This window comes from Xenopus laevis, chromosome 1L, assembly GCF_017654675.1.
Source record: "Xenopus laevis strain J_2021 chromosome 1L, Xenopus_laevis_v10.1, whole genome shotgun sequence".
NCBI lineage: Eukaryota > Metazoa > Chordata > Amphibia > Anura > Pipidae > Xenopus > Xenopus laevis.
Window position 1 is genome coordinate 157,981,716 of NC_054371.1, and position 26,336 is coordinate 158,008,051.

The window sequence follows — 26,336 nt, forward strand, 5'->3', positions numbered from 1 at the left end:
TCAGTTTCTGGGATAAATGCATTAGAAGAGTATTCAGTAATCATGTTATCCTACTCCTTTAAAGTTCTCTATCTTTAGCCCACAAAAACAGATATATCCAGTGTACATTATATCTTATTCTTTAAAGTTTGTTTATGGCCCTTTTACCTGTTACCATTTGTGAGCAGCCATCTTTACTGGGAAATCAGCCAGCATTGCATAACAATATATTCCAGTATTTTCACCCAAAGTCTATAACAACTAGAGATTCTCATTTTGTACCCCTACTGTAAAATATAAAGATATTACAAGTCAGCTTGGCGTTCCATGAGAGCCAAGTGCCGGTAATGGAACCCAAAGCTGACTTCTAATATCCTCATTTTATAATGGGGCACAAATTACTTCACTATGTACCAATTATAAATTATGACATTGTTAAGCATTTTATTAGATTAAAACACATTATAATCTCGGCTCTTGTATGTATTTAAAATTATAGGACCTGTCTCTAACTGTTGAGTGCTTCTACTTCTAACTTTTTCTACATCCTTAATCAAATGTCTAATGTTCCAGGTTATGTGTTTGTTGATCTGAGCAGTGAAGAAGAGGTGCAGAAAGCTTTGAAGAGGAACAAAGACTATATGGGTGAGTAGGCTTTACTGGGGGGTGGGCACAAAAAAGTGATCATAGGACTTTGTGTAGAGAAAATAAATTGCTGTCCAGGTGAGCTGGTCTACAAATCACTACTTGGTGAATGGAAAGTCTCAATAAACGATGCACATGTTTAATTTGTTGTAACCAATATACATATCACAGGTGGCCGTTATATTGAAGTGTTCCGTGACAACTACACGAAAAGTCCCAGTGTCCAATCAAAGGCTGAGAGCAGGCCCTGGGAACAGCGTGACAAGCAAGAATTGCAGCAGGAGGATTTGTCAGAATCTGGCAGGCTCTTTGTACGAAACTTGCCATACAGTTGCACCGAGGATGATCTAGATAAACTCTTTTCCAAATATGGTGAGAAATAATCTTCTGTATTTGGATTTATGCATATTAACTAAACCTGACAATATTTTGCATAGGCAGGTGAGCTTTTAATGTTGTTATCCTCGGCTAATCTATTTGCCTGGAGCGTATTTATAAGAAAGTGCTATTATGTATGTATGTGTAAAAGAATGTATGAACAAATTAATATATTAATGTCTTAGAACTTGTACATGATTATTCTTTATTTTTTGCATTCGTAAACTAAAATGAATTCTGTATTACAGTGCTTATTGCTATGTGGCAAAAATGCAAATGCACAAATAACAATGTGAATTACCAAATTGAAATATTAGGTCTTTAAAAGAGAGCTGTTCTAAGCTATCCTTGTAAAATTAACTTGAGGATATTTTATGCTCTAGTTATATTACTATTCCCATTTCATTTGATTGTCTCATCAATTGCCATTGTTTTATTCTAGCAGTTTACAACACAACCAAGCATCTCTTCAGCCAGCAGCCACCTCAAATACACATGTGAAAGGCTTCTCACAAGTCATAGTCGGTATTACATAGTTTGCCGTGACTGCTCATTAGAGATGTGCAGATGAGGATATTAAAAGGACAGTCCTTTTTCTAATCTGGTTAAGTGACTAGTGCTGAACATATTTTTATTCTCTTTTTTTTTTTTTTCTTTTTTTTTTAATCACATAAACCTGTTTTTTGTTATATTTGAGATAAACATGGCAAACAAGGAGGCTACATCTACTTTTTGTTTAGTTCTTGCAAAACACTTTAAGGAAGGAGGGGTGTATTCAGGTAATCTAATTTTTTTTTTTGTGAGTACCTTCAATGTGCCTGTTTGCCCCATTTATCTGATGAAATAACAATCATGAAAAACGGTTATTAAAACAATATGGAAAAAAAATAAATATATATATATATATATCATATGTTATTTTATAGAAATTCTAATTTATTTTACAATATTGAAATGTCCAATATCCATCTGCCCTCTAGGTCCTATCTCTGAAATCCATTTCCCTATTGACAGCCTTACCAAGAAGCCCAAGGGTTTTGCCTTTGTTACTTTCCTCATCACAGAACATGCCGTAAAGGCATATGCAGAAGTAGATGGACAGATTTTCCAGGTAAATATTTGACCATTTGCATATGTATGCAATGACTGAGCTGGGTTTCTGTGTGATTAAGGACACCTCCTGATTCTGTTCTATTGACGATGAGCGATGGCTAAAAATAACTAGTATTTCAATAATCTTTAACTCCAATATGTTATGTAACTCCTGTTATGTTCTTAAAGGAGAACTAAACCCCCATTAAGCGAAAACCCCCATCCCCTTCCCTCCATTACCCCTTGCCACCCCCTGCTTTCTCCCTCCATGATACTTCACTTGAACAAAAGTGTCCCTGGCATTAATGTTGGCATATTCAGACAGAGTAGCGCAACAAAGCTCATGGGCACCATCTTCAGTATCCTTGGATTCCTTACGCAAGTGATCTCCGACACTGAGCAGTTGGGGCCAGTCTGGTATTCGTACCTACTGCATATGCGACAGAAAGCTCCGAAGATTGTAGAAGGTAAACAAGAGGATCTGAAGTTACTGAAGATGGCACTCATGAGCTCTGCTGCTCTTCTCTGCATGAATATGCCAACGTTAATGCCAGAGACACTTTTTTTCAAGTAAGGTACTATGGAGGGAGAAAGCAGTTAGGGGGACAATGGAGGGAATGTGATGGAGGTTTTCGTTAACGGGGGGGGGGGGTTAATTCTCATTTAAAGGCACATAAGCTATTCATAAACTTAAAAAAACATAAAATAATTTTTCTCATCACAGGGTCTGAGCATTTTGGGGATATTGCTTGTCTTCCTTTGGTGACACATAACCTGTTTCTACATTCTAGGCTTTGTCCTATGTCATTCCTTACCACACCTCGTTTGTGGTGATGGGATTTTTTGTAAATGCTCTATAGAGGATTTCGGAAAAGGGACTGAACACTAGCTTTTGTGGATGATACAGAAACTGCAAGCAGAGCTAGGAATGCCCATATAACTTTTAGATGAAACCCAGAAGAAAGTTTATTATTATACATAAACTCTTAAAATAGTCCTATTAAATGGAAAAATTAAAATATTTGCATATTTTTTTTATCTAATGCTATCCGTCCCAGCATGTAAAGTATTAGTTTTGCTTTGTTTGAGTCATTCATTTTTTTTTTTTTTTACCGTTAAGGGGATGTAAATTCAAAAAATTAAAGGTGATTTTAAGGTTCCCACATCAAAACCAGGCCTATCTTTAAAGTGATACCGACACTAAAAATATTCTTTTCAAAATATTAATCTACATTAAAAGTTACCTATAGGTCACGTTGATCATTTTTTGCAGATAGTTCTGCTTTTGTAACTGCTTTTGTAACTAACAGTTACGAAGTTCCTAAACCTAACTGTTTTGCCAACCTGTCCAAAGAAATGGCCAGCGCCGCACGACTAGCCATTTTGCGAACCTGACTGTCCCTTCTCAGCCTGTCAGAGTTTCTAATGTTAACAGACTACTGCTGCACAAATGTGGCAGCCCCCTCATAGGGGAAAAAAGGGGGTAAGAAAGGTTATGTAAAAGCATCAGGCAAATACAGTTAAAAAAAAAAATCATAAATAGTATTCAATGATAATGTTATGATGGATATACAAAAAGATTATTTTCACTGAGATGAAAAACTAAAATAAATATGATTAGTAAGCCACAAAGGAATATGCAAGATGTGAGTATTATTATATTATTCATTATTACTATCCAACTTATTCCCAGGGTAGGCTGCTGCATGTTTTGCCTTCTGCTGCAAAAAAGGAAGAAGTGAATGAGTCTGAAGGAGATGCATCTGGGTACAAGAAGCAGAAGGCCTTAAAGGATAAAGCAGTCAGTTCCAGGTAATAACGCAAACAAAGCAATGAAATGTGATTTACACAGAGTAATGAAGATATTTATAACAGTGCTGTCCAACTTCTTCCATGTTATTGACCCATAACCTGACTGAAGGAATGTTTGAAGGCCAAATGTGGCTGCAAGGACTATTGCTTGAAGTTCAGAATACACATACCACAAACTCTTAGGCAGTAAAATATGGAAACACAATTTATTTTGGGCAGAGAACATTCTTCCTTTCCCATCTTGCATCTAAAGATACATCTCCCCTAATGGATTAGACCATTAAATAAGCAGTTGTAAGCCTCCCCTTTGAGGGCCAGTATTTAGTTACCGCCCCATTCGCTCATATCAGGGTTATGAGCATATAATAACACTGCTGTATAGAGTAGTGTTAATCCCCCATTCTTGCCACAATTGACACCCAAACTGAGTTTCCAATTGCAAAAAAAACTAATCTAACCCTAACTAATCTTCACGGTTAAGTACCCTCCTCCCCATTGCATTGGGCTCTTTTCAGAGTAGGGTAGCCTCACCATTAGGTAACCACCGAATTAGACCTAAACTCCCCAAAAGCAATCAACAGGACCCTTTTTTACATTTTTATAAGATGGAGGGGCATTGATGTTTTGTAGAGTGAAATATCCTATGAAGACAAGCAGTATTGATGTTCCCAATTATATTTGTAAATAAGAATTTGCAGTGTTCTTATACTTTTCTCCATTGTTAACTTGGGGGACACAGGAACAGTGGGTATAGCTGGCACCACTAGGAGGCAGGACACAATAATTAAAATAATCTAGTGCCTTCTCTGCCTGCTATACCCACCTCTGCAGGCAGAGATATAAATTTAGATTTTTTTGCTGAATGGCTATTTCATCAATGCAATTATTATTTTATGGGCAAATCACACATAACTTAAAGACTTTAGGCTTAAACACTTTATTTAAATGTTGTAAAGGATATCTGTATAAAAACAATTGTATTTGTTCCTTTTTCACATGATTGCCTGTACCTCTCATCTATAATCATAAAGATGTTTCTTGTCTACAGTTCTCACAACTGGAACACACTATTTATGGGGACCAGCTCAGTAGCTGATGTCATTGCACAGAAGTACAACACCAGCAAGAGTCAAGTGCTTGATGATGTGAGTAATTTTGCTACTGCCTTCTCATTCTGAATGTCTCACCGCGCCATATTTCTTATAGAAGAAGCTATAGGTAGAAGCAGAACGTGGAAACTATGACCTATGGGCAAGAATTTGTGTCCCAAATTGTCTGAAAATACCTTGGAAAATGTACAAATGCCCATGCTTTCAACGCTGTCAACTATATTATAGGCAATTTTCTTCATTCCAGCTGTTACATATCTATTACTCCCATTCCATTTTGTGGTTTGCTGTAGCATTTTCTTGCTGTATACAGTTCTTTCAATGAGCACTATCAGGTGTATCTTTTATAATATAAACTATGCATTGTCCACAATGAGCCTACAGGGGTTTACACTTTAAATTAACTTTTCTTTTAATAGAGAGTGATATTATGAGACTATTTGCAATTGGTTTTGATTTTTTTAATATTTGTGGTTCTTGGGTTATTTAGCTTTTTATTCAGCAGCTCTCAGTAGTTTCAGCAATGTGGTTGCTAGGGTCCAAATTACCCCAGCAAACGTGCATTGATTTAAATAAGTGAATGGAATATGAATAAGAGAGGGCCAGAATAGAAAGATTAGTATTAAAAAGGAGCAGTAACAATAAATGTAGCCCTTCAGAGCATTTGTTTTTTTTAGATGGGGTCAGTTCAAGCTGGAAAGACCCAGAAGAAGAAGGCATATAATTCAAAAACTATGAAAAAAGAAAAAATAAGCCCAATAGAAAAGTTGCTGAAAATTAGCCATTGTATAACATACTAAAATTTAACATAAAGGTGAACCACCTCTTTAAAAGTTTTACTCCCATATGTGATAGTGTTACAGATGTATCCGTTTTTCTTCTGTACCTTTTCCCTCTGTTCCTTGAGTTCTTGATGCTGTGTTTCATATTATATACATTTTGGTTCTGCAGGGGGGGAAAGGCAGCCTTGCAGTCCGGGTAGCGCTTGGAGAGACTCAACTGGTACAGGATGTACGGCGCTTTCTCATAGAGAATGGAGTCAGCCTTGATTCTTTCAGCCAGGTAAATGAGAAAATCTGATCCTTAAGCAGAAAAGGGAAAAGAGCTGTACAGATGTTGCATACTGAATGAAAGTTACTATGGTATGTTAGAGACAATGAAGTATAGCAATAGAAATGCACCATAACTTTTGTTATGTATTTTGTTTTTAAGCATTGATTCACAAACACAAGCTGTGCCCAAAAATAACATTATGAATTTACATTCTATAGCATTTAATTTGTACTTTCCTATCATTAGTTTATTAGTATATCTAAAGGCGTCATATAGTGTCTAGCATAATTTGTGCGTGCTGTGCTAGATTTGACTACATTAAAGCTGTGTGTCTTAAAAAATTCATCACTGCTTGCTACAGATACTGCTATTGATATACGTGGTTTACCCTATTCTGTTCTCAGGCTGCAGGGCCACGGAGTAAAACGGTGATTCTAGTAAAGAACCTTCCAGCTGGCACGAAGCCTGCGGAACTGCAAGAGCTATTTGGACGGTTTGGTGATCTGGGGAGAGTGCTGCTGCCAGAAGGTGGCATCAGTGCCGTTATGGAGTTTCTAGAACCCACAGAAGCAAAGCGTGCTTTCTACAAACTGGCCTACACAAAGGTACTCATGAGCTGATGCTGCATCATCATCATCATTTATTTATATAGCGCTGTCAAGATACGCAGTGCATCATCTAGTAGTAATGCATTTCTCTTCCCTGTATATCTGGGACATAGTAAACGTGTGAACTCCTAGCATGCAACCGACTCAAATGCTGGGACGAGCAGTATAGCAAGCAAAATGTTTACATAAAAGTTGAATTATCCCACTGTAGGAATCCATTTTACCATACCAATGTGTGCTTATGTATGCTTGTCATTTGCACTAAGGGTTGGCATATTGTATTTCTCTGTTGTCTGAGGGAGACACAGGGAACACTGGGGTTAAGCTCCACCCTCCAGGAGGCAGGACATGTTGAATTTTAATTAAGGGGCATGCCAGAGGGACTGGCTTAACGATACACACCAACCGAATCTAATCAGTTTTTAAGTGTCCTGCTTCCTAGGAGGATGGACAGCTCTTCAATAAAGAAGATAGGCAGAAGATTCTGGCGGAAAAAGGGGGTCCCCTTGGAACAGGGAAACCTGTATCCAATTGGGGGGCTTCCCTTCGTGGGAGAATCTACCGGGGTCAACTCTAGCAATAAAGGCTATAACGACCACCCACTGCTTTTTCTGCGCCTGGTTACGGACTGCAGATGCCTTGGCCGGTAAGAAACAAATTTGAGGGGGTATTCAGATGTGCCTCATATTCACCGATGTGGCGCCATTTTACTGCATGCAGTCCAATGGAGCACAGCACAGGCACCACAAGGAGCTGCCGAAAGCGGCTCTGAGTGGCCGGCAGTTATCCGAGTCACTAGAGAGGCAAAAGGCTCATTAAAGGGGCAGACAGCAGTTAATAAAATCGCCTCCCTCAGTCAGCATCTCGTCAGGCGAGCTCATAGTACCCACCTTATCAGTAAGTACCACAGGGCAGCATGGCATAACCTAAGTCAAGGGGACTATTCCCCAGGGCGGGAGGCAGAGCACCAACACCAGTGCAGGCACAAGTCACATATTTTATGTGCACCAAATGCGAAGCTAAAATACCAGGGGATCAGAGTGAGCCTCTCTGCAGACCATGCTCCAAAGGGCATGGAGCGCTGCCCATCCCAGGGAGTAATCCCTCCTCCACTGCGACCAAGGCAGGTATCGCCACTCAGGAGGGCACATCATCAGAGGGTGCCGCGGGCACTTCATCAAACCCACCAGCCCCCTTCTGGGCAATTCAACTCTCGCAATCCTTGGTGTCATTGCAGAGTTCACCCTCGATAGCTGACAACCTAGGAAAAGCTCGAGCCAAGCTGGGTCAGAAAACTGGTGTGAAACGCAAAAGACCAGAAACCTCTAAAGGGGATACTACCACCCATACCCTTTCAGAGGGCTCATCAACTGGAGCGGATTCATCTCAATCGGAGGGCAAGCTACCCCCATTCGAGGTTTCCTCGGAAGAGAATATAGAGGACCCCCAGGGTCGCGAAATGCAGCATGATATTGAAAACATCATCAAGGGAGTTTTAGAGGTACTAAAAATCTGTAATTCTGCAGATCAGCAAACACAAGCAGCATGCTTATTCAAAACACAAGTTTTTCTGTCACATGAACAACTGCTCAACATCATACAGGAGGAATTCCCCACAACGGAAGTTCCAAGCTACATGAAAATTTTTGAAACCCATTTCCCAAGGACTTAATGGACAAGTGGTCAATGCCTCCAACAGTTGACGCCCTAGTATCCAGACTGTCAAAAGCCACAGCCCTACCAGTCAGATACGGCAGCGTTCAAAGATCCGTCTGACAGACGTTTGGAGGGGTTTTTGAGGGCAGTTTACTCATTGGCCGGGTCTTCCCTGTGACCCGTACTGGCTTCCAACTGGGTATCCAGGGCCTTACAAGCATGGTCCGAATCACTGCTCAAAAGATCTTCAAGAGGCAGTTCCCCGGTCCGAACTCCTGACTTCAGCACAGGCGATAACAGAGGCCTCAGCTTCCTTTGTGACACCAATTTAGTCACTGCACAGACTAACACTCGTCCGTTAGCACTATCGGTAGTGGCTCGCAGAACTCTATGGCTAAAAAACTGGGTAGCCAACCTCAGTTTGAAGAAATCCCTTACCTCCGTTCCCTTCAAGGGACACAGAGGCTTTTTGGAGTAGTAACGGAAGAAAATCATTCCTCAGGCTACGGGGGGAAAGAGTACATTCCTTCCTCACCCTAAAAGTCGATCATCCATATCAAAACAAAAAATTTTTCGAGGCCAAAGTAGTCTTTACACAAGATGCAGCAGTCCTCCCCAAAGTTCTCACTTTAGTTTAAAACCAACTGATAAGGGTTGCCCAGCATGGAAGACCACAACCGATAAGACCACCTCAGGTTGATGGGGCACACCCTCCAGAATCGTGGAAACCAATAAGGGGCAGGTTGCTGCAATTCCAGGAGTTATGGAAACGGCATTCGTCTGATGCTTGGGTTGACAAAAATGGCTAAGAATGCTACCAGTTGGCCTTTTCTTCCCTTCCCACAGAAAATTTCTTATGTCCAGAGTCCCCAACAGTACCCCAAAAGCTTAAGCATTTTTGGATTGCATTACCAAGATGGAGCAAAATGGAGTGATTGTACAAGTTCCCCCGTTGGAGTACCAGTTCCCCCGTCCGGGTTCTACTCCAATTTACCTGTTCTGGACTTGAAGTATCTCAACAAGCACATACATTCTGTACGGTTCAAAATAGAGACTCAGTAATTCGAGGAATGGAACCTGGACAACTAATGATGTCTCTGGGCATAAGAGAGCTCACATCATCTAAAGCAGTGATCCCCAACCAGTAGCTTGTGAGCAACATGTCGCTCTCCAACCCCTTGGATGTTGCTCCCAGTGGCCTCAAAGCAGGAGCTGATTCTTGAATTCCAGGCTTGGAGGCAAGTTTTGGCTGCATAAAAAACAGGTGTACTGCCAAACAGAGCCTCAATGTAGGTTGACAATCCACATAGGGTTTACTAAATGGCCAATCACAGCACTTATTTGGCACCCAAGAAACATTATTCATGCTAGTGTTGCTCCCCAACTCCTTTTACTTCTGAATGTTGCTCACAGGTTCTAAAGGTTGGGGATCCCTGATCTAAAGCATATCAGAGTCTGGCACAGCTACTGGAACTGGTGCAAGGAGAAAAATGTCCTTCCTTGAGTTCAACGTCCCTAGAATTTTGTCTTTCCTTCAATGGGGTCTTCAGTTGGGCCTAAAGCTAAGTTCACTGAAGGTACAAGTATCCGCTCTATCAGTTCTTTTTCAGTCACGGCTGGCACCGGGCCAACTCGGTACGGACATTCCTGCAGGGAGTGGCTCATGTTGATCCACCATTTCTGCCTCCCATTACAGGTTGGAATCTTGCTTGACCCTCTTTTCGAGCCTCTGGGAACAGCATCCGACAAATGTATTTCTTATGGCCAGAAGAGTCTCGGAGCTCAGTGCCTTATCGTTTGACCCAGCCTTTCTAGTATTCCACAAGGGCAAGGTGGTGTTGCGCACAGTGCCATAATTTCTGCCTAAGGTCGTATCGGCATTCCATATGAATCAGGAAATTGTGGTACCATCCTTGTGTCCGGAACCCAAGAACACAAAAGAAAGACGACTTTGCAATCTGGATGTGGTCAGAGCTCTTCGCTGGTACCTGGAAAAGCCCAAGTCCTTTCAAAGTTCTCAAAGACTGTTTGTAGTCCCGACTGGGCCACAGAGAGGCATGGCAGCATCCAAGACTTCTATTGCACGATGGATCAAGGAGACCATCTGTCAGGCATACATTTCTAAAGGAAGACCACCACCAGAGGGCATTTGAGCACATTCCACAAGATCCATGGGACCGTCCTAGGCATGTTGCAACTCAGCCTCTCTGGTTCAGATCTGCAGAGTGGTCACCTGGTCGTCTGTTCATACATTCACCAAATATTACAGTCTGGACACGTTTTCATCAGCAGAGGCCTCGTTTGGCCGCAGGGGGCTGCTTTGTTAAGTCCCCAGTGTTCCCTGTGTCCCCCTGAGACAACAGAGAAAACAGGATTTTTGATACTCAACGTTAAATCCTTTTCTCTGTAGTCGATAGGGGGACACAGGGCTTCCGCCCTTCTGCGAGATGTTGCCCACATTGGTCCATGAGGGAACATTTCCCTGAGTTACCTGTTCTGCTAATTGTTACTCGGATGTTTTTCTGATTTACTGTTCAGCAGTCTCTTTGGTACAAACTGATTAGGTTTGGTTGGTGTGGGGTTAAGCCAGTCCCTCTGGCACGCCCCTTAATTAAAATTCTAACCACCATATGTAATAAAAGGCACTAAGTTTTCCCAAAAGCAGTAACCCATAGCAACCAATAAGATGTTTGCTTTTAAACAGTTGACCAGCATATTCTACCTGCTGATTGGTTGCTATGGGTTACTGCTCCTGGGCAAAGTTAGTGCCTTTTATTACATAACCCCCTAAGTGTCCTGCCTCCTGGAGGGTGGAGCTTAAACCTAGTGTTCCCTGTGTCCTCCTATCGACTACAGAGAAAAGGATTTAGTCATGAGTATCAAAAATCCTATAATATGTTCGATAAGAAATCCTCTTTCTCATTGCACGTCAGAAATTTTAATGTGGTTAGCCATGTATTTATGTCTTTCCTCTTCCCAGTTTCATCATGTACCGCTGTACCTGGAGTGGGCTCCAATGGATGTTTTTACGTGTCCTCCTCCACAAAAGAAAGTTGAACAAACAGAGCAAGAAACTTCAGAGGAACAGGAGGCAGGTGAGAGAAAGGGGAGCTGCTTGTGGAAATGGCTTATATCAGGCTTAATAAAGCACTGGACTGAAGCATAAATTTAAGGAATTTGGGAAGCAGATTGGAACATACAAAGTTTGCTTGGGGCTGGTTCTCAGCACTCCCTATATGCAGTAGTAAAACCTTGTTGTAACGTAAATTTAGCTTTAATTAAACCTAATAAGGGATTTTACTGGGGAACTGATACATGACTGTGATAGAAGTAATCCTCTTCTATCCAAAATAAAACTGTAAACCGTTTGTGGAAGGAGTTCTATGATTTTAAAGTTTAAAGATATACTAGAGATTGTAATGTGTTGCTATTAATTATCCTGCCAAAACACTGTCAGACCTCGGCTTTGATATCATGCAGATGCTGCAGGCACCAAACAAGAGGTGAAAGAGCTGGAAGTGGAGGAGCAGGAAGAAGATGAAGAGGAGACACTTCCTGGTTGCACTTTATTTATCAAAAATTTAAATTTTAGCACCAGTGAGGAAACCCTTAAAGAAGTAAGCATCACTGCAAGGGATTTGTGAGGGAGGTTGATTTCTCAGCCATGGTATATTTTACTACACTTATTTCCAATTGCATTTTGTTCTGTAACAGGTCTTCTCTAAAGTCGGAACTGTGAAGAGCTGCAGTATTTCTAAAAAGAAGGATAAGTCAGGTAAGTTTAGTAATCTCTTATTAAACCATCAAATTTAGGTGCTTTGCCAACTTTTTTGTATTTGAGCACAGTCATGGTAAAAATGCTTTATGTGCCATGAGCCTAAATGAATGTTTTTTTACTATGGGAAGTCCATCAAAAAGAGAATTGCATGGTTGTAACTGTAAAGCACCAGTCGATAAAAACAATTTTGATATTCACAAGACTTGCATCTGTAAAAGAAAAATTTCATTTCTGCTGATATATGAGATGGCCAAAGATAATTCTGGGAACACATTTGGATGACAAAACATCCCGTTTGCCATCAGCCTAAAAGGCCATTAACATTTCTATTTTTGTCTGTTTAATAGCAATGTTAGTGGCTGGGTTGTTTTCCAATAGCATCTATAAACACATTCCATAAGTTAGTGTGCAAAATTAGCCTGCAGGGACCGCATGGCAAAAGTAAATGCCCTTAAACTTAAGGTCTTTTTTTTTTTTTTTTTTTAGGCACTTGTTTGAGGCACGTGTTTGGGTGCACCTAATCGCGTGAAGTAACCAGTTCCATTTTATTCTGCCAGTACCTAGCAGCCTTTAAAACTGTTTTTGGCATAGTGTTGTTCATTGCCTTTTTTAATGCAGAATGATGCAATTTTATGTATAAAGCATGTTCATAATATAATGAAATCGAGAAATACATGTTAGAAAATATCACTGCCAGTCAAGGAAAATAAGTCAATCTTTCTGCTCTTTCCAGGTTCTCTCTTGTCTATGGGCTTTGGATTTGTGGAGTACATGAAGCCAGAGCAAGCACAGAAAGCACTCCGACGACTTCAGGTATATATTTATTTATTTTCAAACATTTTAAATTTATTTCCTCTTTATCTCATTTTCAAAAACCCCCTAGTTCCTCCGCACAACAAATAATACATATCTCATTGATCTCTCACCATTTATTTAAATTCAAAGTAATTTATCTTGAACCCCCAAGCTTTATCCCTATGTACTCATTTGAGGTTCACACTGGGTAAGTTCCTTCCTAATTAGGCCACCCTCTTCATTGTTCTGGATGTCAGTGACATTTTTTTGTATATTCAATCTCCACGTTCCTTTATGCATTCAATCACTGGCAATTATTTATTGTTTTCCATGTCAGATTAAAACATCACCTTGAACTTTATGGTGCACAAAGCAGCATAAACCCATATTGGTGGCAAAACAATCCTAATGGGTTTATTTATTGTTTAAACTATTTTTAAATAGACAGGTGATTAAAATTTCTTAGGGATTTGCATATAATGTGAGCCAATGTCAGGGCTCATAATATGCAAATCCCCAAGCTATTTGGATCTACAGGTAGTGGATTATCTGTTTTGAGAGCTATGGTCCACAAGATTTTTCATAAGTAGGAGAAATGAAAGGACTTGGTGGGAATATCAAAATAGAAAAAAGTGTGTAGAAGAAAGGAACATCTGTAGACAAAGTAAAAATAGGGTAGTAAAAGAATGGGGTATAAATGGACTGAGAGTTTGTGATGTGTGAAGAAGAAAAAAGTAAAGAGAGGAAATAAACCAACACAAACAGATATTATCCCTCTCTTTCCCTATTTTATATATTTCTCTTCCTCACCAAACCTTTATACTGTATATCTTTTTACTTTCATTATTCCTTTCATGGCCAGTAGGGGCTGAATAAACCTCTGCTCTATGCTACAACCTTTGTAGGCTACTGTAGCTGTAAATGATTGTGTAAAATGAGAAATTCCTCATGTTTGCCATGTGATGGCAGCATTGATTGGCTTAATCTGAAATCAGGGCAAATCCAGGATCTCAAACTTGGCTAAGTGCTTTTGCTTCTATATCATATTATGTGTCATTGTATCTGCACATTTGGACTTGAAAAAAACACAGGTATGGTGTTTATACATCACATGAGCAACAGAATTGTGCAGTACACACCAGTAAAAAAACTTATTTCAGAAACACCGTTTAAAAAATCCAGTTGGAAAAATTATGCTGGCCAATGACACAGTGACCTGTTGCGTTCCTGTTTTTGGGGAACTTTTTGACTTTGCTAGCATATTTGATGGAGGGTATGCTACATCATATTGATCATGTGGTATTGATCATTTAGATGTTCTTTTAAGGCCCTTTCAAATGGGCGTTTGTTCCTGCATCACCCTGCAGTTAATCTTTTCTGCGTTCTACCACTGGGGGCAGCAGGAACAAATTCAGCCCATGCTTCCTAATCAGGCTGTACTCATTAAGGGTGAAACTATATGGGAGATTTTGTTTTTGATCATCAGATTTTGTTGCTCGGATTTTATCTGATCTTGCCATCCAACACCACACAGCAGCATGAGTTTTGAAGGATCCCACAAAATATGACCCCCCTATAGCTATAATGTATAGTCAGATCAGATAAAGTCAGTTGGTGTAGTTTGCATCTACATACAACATTCAGTGTATTTCAATGGAAAAAATCGGTCAGGCACCATCTCAGATTTTATCTTGTCGGATGAAGCATGCTGCATTTCCATCCAACAGGTGTGTCACATTGCAGGCAAAGTTTTCCATTTAGTTTACTCATTTTTGTATCAGTCCCATGATATTTTGACCCATGCAACTACAGTACATCCGAATTGTAGGATGTGATTTGTCGATCCGACACTATTGTACAAAATCTCCCATGGAGTTTAGCCCGAAGGCACATGTAAGAGCCAAACTCAGGTGAAACTCAACTTTATGCTTTCCACCTGCATTTGGCACATACTTGAGCGTCAATGAGGATGTCAAACCTTTCTTTGCCTGTTTCCAGATAGGCAAGTGACAAGCCTGACTTTAGTTTCCAATATTTATCATGTCATATAACATGGGCCCTTTCAGGTTACAGAGCCTTTAGAAAAATGCTTACAAAAATCAAGAGCATTAATACTATGACCGTTGACGCAAAATACAAAAACAATCATTTTGAAACAATGTTTCGCCTTATGTGCACTTCCAGAAGGTTAATATGTAGCTTTAATTTCCTTCATTTCTATAATTCCATAGAGAGAAGAATAGAGGGAACTGCCATGGGGGGAAATTTGTTCTATGTTGCAGTCTGTCCTATACAGAACATATCCTGCTGCCTCTTATATAAATACATAGGCAATGTAATGGATTGGTTACTTTAAATGGTGTTCATTTAATAAGGATGAGAGTGCTTTGAATCTGAGTTTTTGGTGTCTGCAGATGGAGATCAAGAATTGGCAAAGAATAAGTATGTACACAAGGGAAATGTGTGCCTGTTTTAAATTTGCTGTCAGTTTCTGTGTGTATCTTTTGAATGTGACATCCTCCTATAGATACTGGATGTCAGGCAGCAGAGAGAGAGTGACAAATGCCTTGCTCCTAACTTGTGATAAGGAGAAATGTGTACTGTCAGGCAAAGCGGACTCTCCTCTGCACTGCTGAGCCAGTTGAACTGGCCGTAGGGTTGCCACCAGGCCGGTATTTTACCAGCCTGGCCGGTAAAAATTATGGTTGATCCCAATGTTATTCATAGGGAAAAAAGTTAAATATATAGGAAGACCGGTATTTTTTTTCTAGAAAAGGTGGCAAACCTAACTGGCAGCCTCACGATTCTAAACGATTTCCTTTTGCACCCCCTAGCAATGCATGGTGGATGGGCATCAGGTGGAGATCAAACTGTCAGAGAGGGCAATCAGGTGAGTGACTCAAGTGTTTGCTTGCTTGAAAGCAGTGTTCAAGTACTCGAACAAAAGCATTTGCTGTAGAACGGTAATGAACTTTTCATTCTTGCCTGGCATCCACAGAGCAGCAACTTCAACGGAACGCAAAAAACAGATCTCTAAGAAACAGCAGAGCTCAAAAATTCTTGTGCGCAATGTCCCCTTCCAAGCAACGGTTCGTGAAATACGTGAGCTGTTCAGGTGAGTGGGTTCAGTCAGGCAGACAACAAGTACTCCTGCTACATTTAGATTGCAATTCTAGTGTATTATCAGTAGGGGGAGCAAATGTTTCATGCAGATAATACATACTATGGCTGATCATTTGTACACTTAGTGACATTGTCTGTTCAGGGATAGACTGAGTGATGCCTAGTGCCTGTGTCTGATTGTCGCCATGCTTACTGTGTTTTGCATAGGTCAATGCAGAAGTTCTGATTTACATATTTTTTGAAGCAGGATTTGTTAATGCCACGGATGGGGGAAAGTGCAGCATTCCTTGCTGAAATCTCCATGGCCTTGGTGTGCATTGAATATTGGAATGCTATACACACTCTATTGTGTCTGATGACATCCAGTGTGTCAGAGGCATAGATACCTGGATAGAAACAACGTTGTGTGTGGTAGACTCTACAATATGAATAAGAGTCCTGTGCACAATGTAATGCATCCTGCCAGAGATTTTATGTAAACTGCTGTGCACTTTGTTTCTATGTATGCCTTGGAAGATCATATTGCATTTCTGTCATGTAACATGCTGTAAGCTCATATGGTTGTATGGCCTTCTAGAATCCTATCTAGAAATTAGATTTAACTGGGCAAAAGGTTGAACTTGATGGACATTTGTACTTTTCATGGAAACATGAAAATGGAAACACATTAAAGGTTAGCATGAATACGCAAAATGTGGTTTTATATAATTATAAGGCATGAACGTTGAGTATCAGAGAGCTAACCGTTCCTTTCTTGACTATAGCACATTTGGAGAATTGAAGACCGTCCGCCTGCCTAAGAAAATGGCTGGCACAGGTAGTCACCGTGGATTTGGCTTTGTGGATTTTGTCACCAAACAAGATGCAAAGGTTAGGACAGCCTCAAATTCTCTGTACATTTGTATGCATATATGCACAGGAACTGTAATACTGTTTTCTTTGATAGTAGTGATGCACCAAATCCACTATTTTGGATTTGGCCAAACCCCCGAATCCTTCATGAAAGATTCGGCCGAATCCTGAATCCAAATCCGAATTTACATATGCAAATTAGGGGTGGGAGGGGGAAAATTTACTTCCTTGTTTTGTGACAAAAAGTCACGTGATTTACCTCCCATACCCTAATTTGCATATGCAAATTAGGTTTTGCATTCGGTTCGGCCGGACAGAAGGATTTGGCCAAATCCGAATCCTGCTGAAAAAGGCCGAATCCCGAACCGAATCCTGATTCGGTGCATCCCTATTTGCTATAGTGATCTTCTGCTTTAACTGCAGTAGAATAGTTCTCTCTCAAGGCTGCCCATGAAAAATGCCTCGGGTGAGGCTAGGAATGTTCCAGCTTCCACCTGTGTAAGATAAACCTGTGAGAGAATAAGATAATGTACCGTATATTGTCATGTCCATGCTTTAAAGTTCATATAAGAGAACAAACATAAAAATATTTAAATGAGATGTATTTCTCTTTTAATTCTGTCTATGAGTGAGGGCTGAGCGGTGTCCCTCCAAAGAAAAAATTCTCCCTTTTCAAAGCAGGGAGCAGTTCATGTGCAGCGATTTACTGTAGGGAAAATTGCTGGAACTGAAAGGAGCTAATCATTGCTGATGGCTTATCTGGTCATGGTGGGATTATCGACAGAAAAGACTGTCCACATTCACTGCTGACCTTGCTCCAATGAGCCATAGCTTTGGTGCATCCTATTGGCAACAATGAGTGATTTTCAGGAAGAATGCTGGGATTTCCTACAAAATGATGGGTATTAAATAATCCTGTGTGCTACTGCCCTTATGGTAGCCTTGTTTTGGATGCATGGGAGAACGTGAGTTTGTAGGTACATAATTGGGTAATTTGGAAAGACTGTAGAGAGAAACCATAATCTAGAGCCCAGTTAACAAACTTGTAGTTGGGGATCTGAATACTCCCTAGGGGTCCTCCAGTGCTTCCTTGGAGATATTCAGAAGACATGCACTTTTTGTGTGTGCTAAGCATTCCCATAACAGTATGTGGTGTAGGAGAATTATTCGTTATGATTTCTGTCCAACTCCGGACTTCTATTTCATTTCTATTTCTTAAATGTCACATTTGCACATTTGTTGGATTTCTGCCAGTCTCTTTCAACAAGAGATGTTCTTCTGCTTCATCCTGAGTCTTTCCCTCCAGACATGAAGATCCTATTTTCATTCTCTCCACCCTTTTAAATAGCTGTTTTCACACTGCCTGTTTCCCAATTAACAAGTGACGAATCTGTGTAAATAAACAGGCAGAGGGGGGTGATGTTTAGATGCTGTTTATGTTGCACAAAATCTTCCAATTACAGCTTCATTTATACTCTTACTTTCTCACTTCTCTCAATATTTGGCTCAGGCTGTCGCCCCTTCTGGCCCCACTTTCTCTGGCTGTCATTTCACCACCTCCCTGAACCCTAGTGCTAATGCCAAGGAGGTGATACTGTATTATTGAGTAAATAGTTTGCTCTAGATCCAAGATTTTTTGTTTGCATTAATAATCAGTGACCCAACACAAATGAAGTGTTCAGCATTCAAGTTCTTGAGCAACACGTTCTGATCTCTTTCCTTCATGCATTGTATTCAACTGTTTGTTCTATTTGTTTTATTTTCCATTCTGTTCAAGGCTGTAGCCTTACATGTTTCACTTAAATAAAAACCAAGGATACTGTTGAAGTCTTTTTTTTTTTTTTTTTTCCAAGGCTTAAGTCCTAAATACATTGTCGGCTTGGGGTTTTATGTCATAGATAGATAGATAGATAGATAGATAGATAGATAGATAGATAGATAGATAGATAGAGATATAGAAAGATAGAGATATAGAAAGATAGAGATATAGAAAGATAGAGATATAGAAAGATAGAGATATAGAAAGATGATAGATAGATGATAGATAGATAGATAGATAGATGATAGATAGATGATAGATAGATGATAGATAGATATAGATAGATATAGATAGATATAGATAGATATAGATAGATGATAGATATAGATAGATGATAGATAGATAGATGATAGATATAGATAGATGATAGATATAGATAGATGATAGATAGATAGATAGATAGATAGATAGATAGATAGATAGATAGATAGATATAGATAGATGATAGATAGATATAGAACGATATATAGATAGACAAACATAGATAGACAGATAGATAGATCTAGATAGATACATAGATAGATCTAGAAAGATAGATGGATCTAGAAAGATAGATGGATCTAGAAAGATAGATGGATCTAGAAAGATAGATACAGTAGATAGATCTAGAAAGATAGATTGTTAGATAGATAGATCTAGAAAGATAGATTGTTAGATAGATAGATCTAGAAAGATAGATAGATCTAGAAAGATAGATTGTTAGATAGATAGATCTAGAAAGATAGATTGTTAGATAGATAGATCTAGAAAGATAGATTGTTAGATAGATAGATCTAGAAAGATAGATTGTTAGATAGATAGATCTAGAAAGATAGATTGTTAGATAGATAGATAGATTGTTATCTAGATAGATCTAGAAAGATAGATAGATCTAGAAAAATAGATAGATCTAGAAAGATAGATAGATAGATCTAGAAAGATAGTGAGACAATTCCATTCTATCTGACAATAAGTGCTTCTATTATCAAAAACTGTTGGGTAGTTCTGGAAAACCACAGGTTGGACATTATAGTTTTAGCTTTGCAGCATTTAGTAATTAGCCCTCACTGAAAGGGGCCATCAGAGGCCATCGACACTAACACAGTTATGAGTTCAAATATAAGCAGACATAATGTTCCTTGGAACTGCTGTCACTTGATACGAATATAAAATAAGAGGTATCAGAATCCCATAAGTTCTGACAAACTGCATGGCATGATAAACAGCGGTCTCCATGTCTTTTCTTTCTCTTGACAGAGAGCTTTTAGTGCGCTGTGTCACAGCACCCATCTTTATGGGCGCAGGCTGGTTCTGGAGTGGGCAGAAACTGAGGATAGTGTGGAGACTTTGCGGAGGAAAACTGCTGAACATTATCATGGTAAGATGGGGAAGCGTGACAAAGACATATTCCATAGTTTAGCATTTTTACTAACTGCAAATTTTCCACTTATGTGGCTTTTCTGTTCCCATTGATTGCAACTGACTGTAAAGTCCAAGTGGTGTGTAAAATAACCATAAATTCCAGCTTTACTCAGGCTCTCATACCTTTATAAATAAGAGCACTGGAATTTTTATACAAAAATGTATGCTCAAAGGAAGAGGCGGTCTTTTACACGCCACCATGTTATAAATATGCAATTCATTGCATTCCAATGTTCTGCATTATTTTGGCATACAATTAATTTGCAGGTTTGGTAATATGCGCCAAAGAGTTGAATTGTACCTAGTATTTTAGGCCAAGTGCAATAGACTATTTTGCTGCTGATGAATATTTTGGCTGTATTTAAGGGAGGAGAAATATAAAATTCCTGTCCAGTTAAGTTTCTTTTTACATCAGTTCCATTTCTTTTCAGTCATATGCCGGTCGCCTCTTCTCCTTTTCTTCTTTTTCCTCATACCACTTCCCCCTTTCATTCTCTCTGTACCACTTCCCCCCTCCCGCTCTATCTCTGTCAGCAACTGTGTCTCCTGGCAGGTTAATTAGTATTGACTAGTTTTCTGCATTCTGTAAACATGCCAGTCAGTAGGGGCCTTCACCTTTATTCTCAAAGGAGGGAACTTCCTAGGTCAAGCAATAATGGGAAGTGATTGGGAAACATACAGCAGGGTCAGGCATCTGGTCCTTGGCTTGCATTTAAAGTAAGTCCCAAAATGATCTTTCATTTAAATTACTTCAAAATAAAATAGTTACTCCCTGATGTACGGTTACATTTGTAAAGTGCTGCAGGAGACAATGGCACTGTATAAATAATATTTCTGTAGTGCAGAGTTCATGCTGATTAATATTAGTTCGTTTTACTTTAACTAGTTCACATGTGCTTTGCATTTCATTTCTAATACAGGCTCCCCAAAGAAAAAGAAGAAAGTGTCTGACCTGATGGACGATTTCATGGAGAGCTTGGATAAGGACAATGAGGATGAATAAGATTTGGGTATGTGATCCACATTAACCATATTCTAGCTAGGCACAGGAAGGAGGCAACACTGTAACGGACACTTTAAGAATACTGTGGATGTGTTGCTGCCCATAGCTTACATGCTTCTTTATTCATATGGCATGTTTATAGTTTAGTAATGGAAAAAAAATTGGGAAGGAAAGAAAATAATTTTCCTTTCAGTGCTATGTACCATTCTCAACTTCATGGCATGGCTTCGGACAGCTTGTAAATTGTATTTAGTTTTGTGCCTGTTTTGTGAGTCCAGTTCTGCACATACATGTGTGCATGTGTTTATGTACTGACAGGTGGTGTGCCAGAGCACTGTGCATGTAGTTAAGAGGAGCTGGGTCCACTGCTTTAGGCAGGAATAGATGAGGTGGAATGATGCCCCCCTTCCTCTCCTCCTGGGCACAGCATGATTGACACTTACAAATGACCCAGCTGAGCGCGCAGTGCTGTGACCAAGCTGCTCCTCCCAGACTGCCAGCGTTTTGTCATCTCATTACCAGCCGTCCCCTGATTCCACTCAGCCGAGAGAACCTTTAATACCAGCAATCTCTGTGTAACACTGTGGCCAGATGGGCTCCTCTCCCCCCTCCTCTTTTATTAACACAGCTTCCCTCTTTTGGATCCCCTGACTCCTCTTTTTCTGGTGTATTCTTGCTTCTTCTGGATAAACTCTCTCCAATCTCTGTGTCTTCAAACTCACTACTGATTTGTCCAGTGCTATGGACCTAATCTCTCTTTTTCCTTCTTTACTGCTTGCCTCTGCATTCCATCCCTTCTCCTGGCTGTCTTTCCTCAATCATTTGTATAGTCTTTTGCTCTGAAGCTTTTTCTTAAATTAGTTTTGTATTTTAATCTCTACTCCCTCATCTTTTACACTTCATATTCCTTACCTCTCTAGGTCTCTCTAAATTCTTCTAAAGTCCTTATTTCCTTCCTCCTGGCCTGAATTCTCTCCGGTTAGGCCTATGAACAAAAAGTGAATAATTTCTGCTTCTACTTGTTCTGGAGACATTATATACTACAGTATGAACATAATGGTGCCAATCATGCTTGCACTTATGTTTCAACATAAAGTCTTGTCTTACCTTTTCCCGCAGAGGCTCCATAAGCTGCAAATGAAGCTTTTCAAGGGATAACATAGTTGGAAGACTCTTTGCCAAGGTTTGAGCTGCTGGATTGATAATGAAGGGGGTTACATGTGACAGCTGGACTTAATAGTTGAAATCACAGGACACTTTCAGCCCCTTCCCCAGTTCAACTCATGTCTGCTGCAGTTTTTAAAAGAATTTCACTTTGCCGTCTTCTGCAGTTTTTAAAAGAATTTCACTTTGCCGTCTGCTGCAGTTTTAAAAAGAATTTCACTTTGCCAACATACTGCATTTACCCACACCCAAATAAAACAATGGATTTACTTACATCTTCAAACGACCTGGGTTCAGAAGGTTTCTTTTGGAGCAGTGAAGGAGCCATGACAAGCTTTTGCAGAAAAGGTTGCTGTATGGTTAACCAAAGCACGCGGTTGTACTTTCTACACTGCTTTCTGGGACATGTCAGCTCTCTGGAGACACAAAAGCTTCCTAATACAGACAGAGTAGCCTGCCTCCTATTAATCATATTTAAAACAATGAGTACAGGCCCAGGGGTGTAGTTGGAAGGTCTGCTTGTTTAATTAAAAGTACCATTCTCCATATTTATTGCCCAATTCTGTTAAATATTAAGAGCCTGGGATGGGAATTTAATGGGAGGGTGGCTAATGTAATCTGCAAGCATCAAGAAAGGATCAGCAAGGTTGAGAGAAATTGCTAAGTGTTAGGAGGGAAAATCAGGTTGCTGAAGGTGAGGAAGTAGCAGAAACAGTGTGTCTGATCAGGAGGCTTGATAAATGCACTTTGCTAAGCTTAAGGCAGAGAGGACCTGGATCAGGTGGCTGAGATTTACTGTCCAGAGATGGCAAGGTTTTGCATTATAGACAGAGATATGTGTGTGAAATAGGAAAAGTGCTGCATCTCAGATCTACTAACACACATGACTATGACTGAGACCTTTCACAGTACAGATGTTTCTGGGACCTGTGAGGCAGAAATGGCTTGATCTCATACTTGAAAGAAGAAACAATGTTGCAGAAAGTCCAAATATAAATATAGAGTGCATTTCTTGTAAATGTACTCAGCGTGGCACTGTGGCTTATTATGCAAGTGGCCTTCAGTAGTCACTTGTAGTGGCTGAAAAGGCTGGTGGCATAAGGAAACTTAGCTGTACATCTCTGCCACTGTGATATTTTGGTTAGATTTCTAAATGGTATCCAGTTTGAAAGGCTCTATCTGACACTTATATCCACCATTCCAATATGAAAATGCATTATGACAGATTGGATTTAAAGGGATATGGCCATCACAAAGGAACCTCATTTTATAATATCTTTTGTTTTTTAAACAAAATTTTAAAGCGTTCTTGTATTTATTTGGGACTGAACGTAGGGGTAGATAGAAGAAGCACATACCTTTTGCACAATTTTAGAGGTTGGAATAATCTGTGAGGAGGGAAGAGTCTGGGATGGGACAGGGGAAAGTGAGCTTGTTGGGTGGTATGCAGACCAGTGGGCTGATGGTGAGTTGAGAGGGGTGTTGAAAATTCAGGGGACTGTTCCATATACCCCTGCCTTGGGTGCCAATTCAGATTTCATGTGTTTATATAGTACAAATGTTCAGAGAGAGAGAGATGAGGACTACAAATAACGTAGAGGAAACCTGGTATGTTTAAAACATGCAACACTTAGTTGGGCTGCTTGACAAATCTCACGCTTACTGCCTAAACACACTGTTGCGTTTAGGAGTCCCTTAAGGCCCCCATATACTGGACAATAAAAACTGCCGACAGACCAAGTTGGCAGCTTATTGGCCCGTTTGTGGGGCCCTCCGATGGGCTTCCGACTGTCCATATTGCCTCCATTCTGATCCGATCTTGGGACCTAGTGCCCATCAGATCAGCCCGATATCGCCCACCTCAATGTGGGCATAGATCTCCCTTTGTATGGCCACTTTTAGGAAGCAATTGCAACAGATCACTCTGCAATTCCATCAGTGTCAGTCTGTATGAGCAGAAGATTTGCTTTGCAAGTGACTTCCCATTGGTGTGTGGATGCCACTTCTGCTGAAGTACCTGAAAAAGATCAGCACACTTTATATAGTACGAATACATTTGTTCATAAAGCACAAATTGAATGCTATCCAACTATTTGTCCTATGGGCTGATCAGTCATATGCCCAAATGTATGGCCATTAGAAGATCTTAAAGTTAAGCAGAGTTTATGGGAAGAAAAACGTATAGGAAGAGGAAAACACAAAAGTAGTGAATGAATTGTGAGAAAGCAAGAGGACAAGCACTGATTATGAAGGGGAAGGAGTGCTGATTTTGGGTGCACAGGGGGCACAAAGCCATCCACACTGCCCTTTAATAAGTGTTCTCTCCTTTTGCACAGGATAACTATTAGGAGAAATGCTTAATCTATACAGACACCACTGGCAATGAAGGATTACTGGCTAGGTTGAGGGGCAGTGTGAAGATGTTAACGCAATGTGACATTTGTGAAATTGAGCCCCTTCGTTGCCACGGTGACAGCCAGAACGCCATGCTGCTTGATGAGATGTTAAATGGTTTTGGCCTCCTGTCAGTATGGAGACTTCCCTAGGGTGGGGAGGGGAAGGCTCTCTTTGCGAATCCTCACCTTTCCACCCTAGTCATCCAAAATCAGACAAGATTTTAAGTTTTAGCCTTGCTTTCGGAACGCACTCCCATTTGTCTTTTTTATGTTTTACTGCACAACTTCTTGCTGTTTTCTCCCAAAACATAACTGTTACTGCACCATTATCCCGCTGTGTTCTTTATATGCAACAGAACACCGTGATGTGTATAGAAGAGCTACTGCCAGCAAACTTTCTGCCTTATGTTGCATATTTTCCCAGAGAAAGCTCTGCAGTACAGTTATTATCCTCCTTTGTTTTCAGTTATTTTAGGCTTAAAAAGCCCCATTTATTGCAAATATTGTCTAAATATTTCTGTCAATGTTTGGGAATGTGTACAACCACATTAATGAATATTTTAGCATAAGTTCCATAATGTGTAAACTTATTTTATATTTTTAATCTTTTACCTGCCCTTTAACATATGTCTTGCATGAGCATGGTATGAACCTATCCCTTTAGCCCAAAGTAAAAAGCAGGTGTTTGATTTCACAATACTTACTGGAATAGTCCGTTAAAAACTGCTGTGCATAGATTTCTATGACCTGTGATTGCATTAATTCTCTTGCAAAATGGACATCACAACATATTTGTCCTCGGCTCAACCACCTGTTGATCTGTTGCTGCATGATAGTGCTGTAGTATTTACAGTAAATTATCTTTCTGCTTGTATTATTTTAGGGTGACACCCTGCTTCAGGGAGGGGTGCAGCTTAACTAGGGTGTCTAGTTTCATTTAAAGTTTGCAGTGCATCCCAAGATTTTTGTGTATTTGCAAGAAAAAAAGAAGTTATGAGATTGTGAGATTAGGCAATGAACAGAATGTGAATGACCTGCTTGTTAATAGTATCTCCACACATATTTCCATGCTCTTTTGTCATTTCCTTCTCACCCACTAAAACAATTTCCTTGATTGACATTCGATATTCTCTTTATGCCAACCGTTAAACTATAGGTCATGATCCAAAACTGGGTCCACACTGTTTACAGTCTGTCACCAATATCCCCTTTAATGTAATTTAGCCCCCATGTAGAACTGACAATAGTAATTAACGTGAGATACACAATTCTAAATATTGGTTTGCAAAACCAACTCCCATGCACACTCTTAAAAAATTCTGTCCTGTGTGAATCTTCTGCTACTGTTCTCTTGCAAAGTTCAGCATTTTTTTCAGTATATGCCTGTGTTTAGCTCTATCAATCCACAATAGTCCTTATGTATAAATCCATTTTATCCACATACAGCTCTGTCAGTTGTCTCTGCTCCTGCAATAAATGCTTTTACTGACACTTACAGCTGTTACTATGATTGGCCTCTGCAATTCATGTACTGATCAAAGACGTGCCTGTCCATAAACCACACTTGCTATTATTCCCATACAAAATTATTCTCACTTCAGTAACACCCGGCACACCTCTCATATCACTACTCTCACCCTACCCCATCACTAGGGTTGCCACCTTTTCTGGAA

The 26,336-nt window shown here is 39.9% G+C and overlaps 1 protein-coding gene across 1 annotated transcript in view; it reads left to right on the forward strand.

Annotated features, from left to right (window-relative positions):
* The window catches only part of rbm19.L (RNA binding motif protein 19 L homeolog), a 30,164-nt gene extending 6,601 nt beyond the window's left edge, over positions 1-23,563 (forward strand). The window contains 17 exon segments of the mRNA NM_001094604.1: positions 553-624; positions 796-996; positions 1,983-2,113; positions 3,788-3,906; positions 4,955-5,051; positions 5,967-6,077; positions 6,473-6,673; positions 11,313-11,427; positions 11,813-11,949; positions 12,047-12,107; positions 12,844-12,923; positions 15,740-15,795; positions 15,904-16,020; positions 16,793-16,898; positions 19,936-20,056; positions 21,021-21,110; positions 22,223-23,563. Coding sequence (NP_001088073.1) covers positions 553-624; positions 796-996; positions 1,983-2,113; positions 3,788-3,906; positions 4,955-5,051; positions 5,967-6,077; positions 6,473-6,673; positions 11,313-11,427; positions 11,813-11,949; positions 12,047-12,107; positions 12,844-12,923; positions 15,740-15,795; positions 15,904-16,020; positions 16,793-16,898; positions 19,936-20,056; positions 21,021-21,103 — 1,808 coding nt within the window. The 3' untranslated portion in view covers positions 21,104-21,110; positions 22,223-23,563.
* The last annotated feature ends 2,773 nt before the right edge of the window (positions 23,564-26,336 follow it).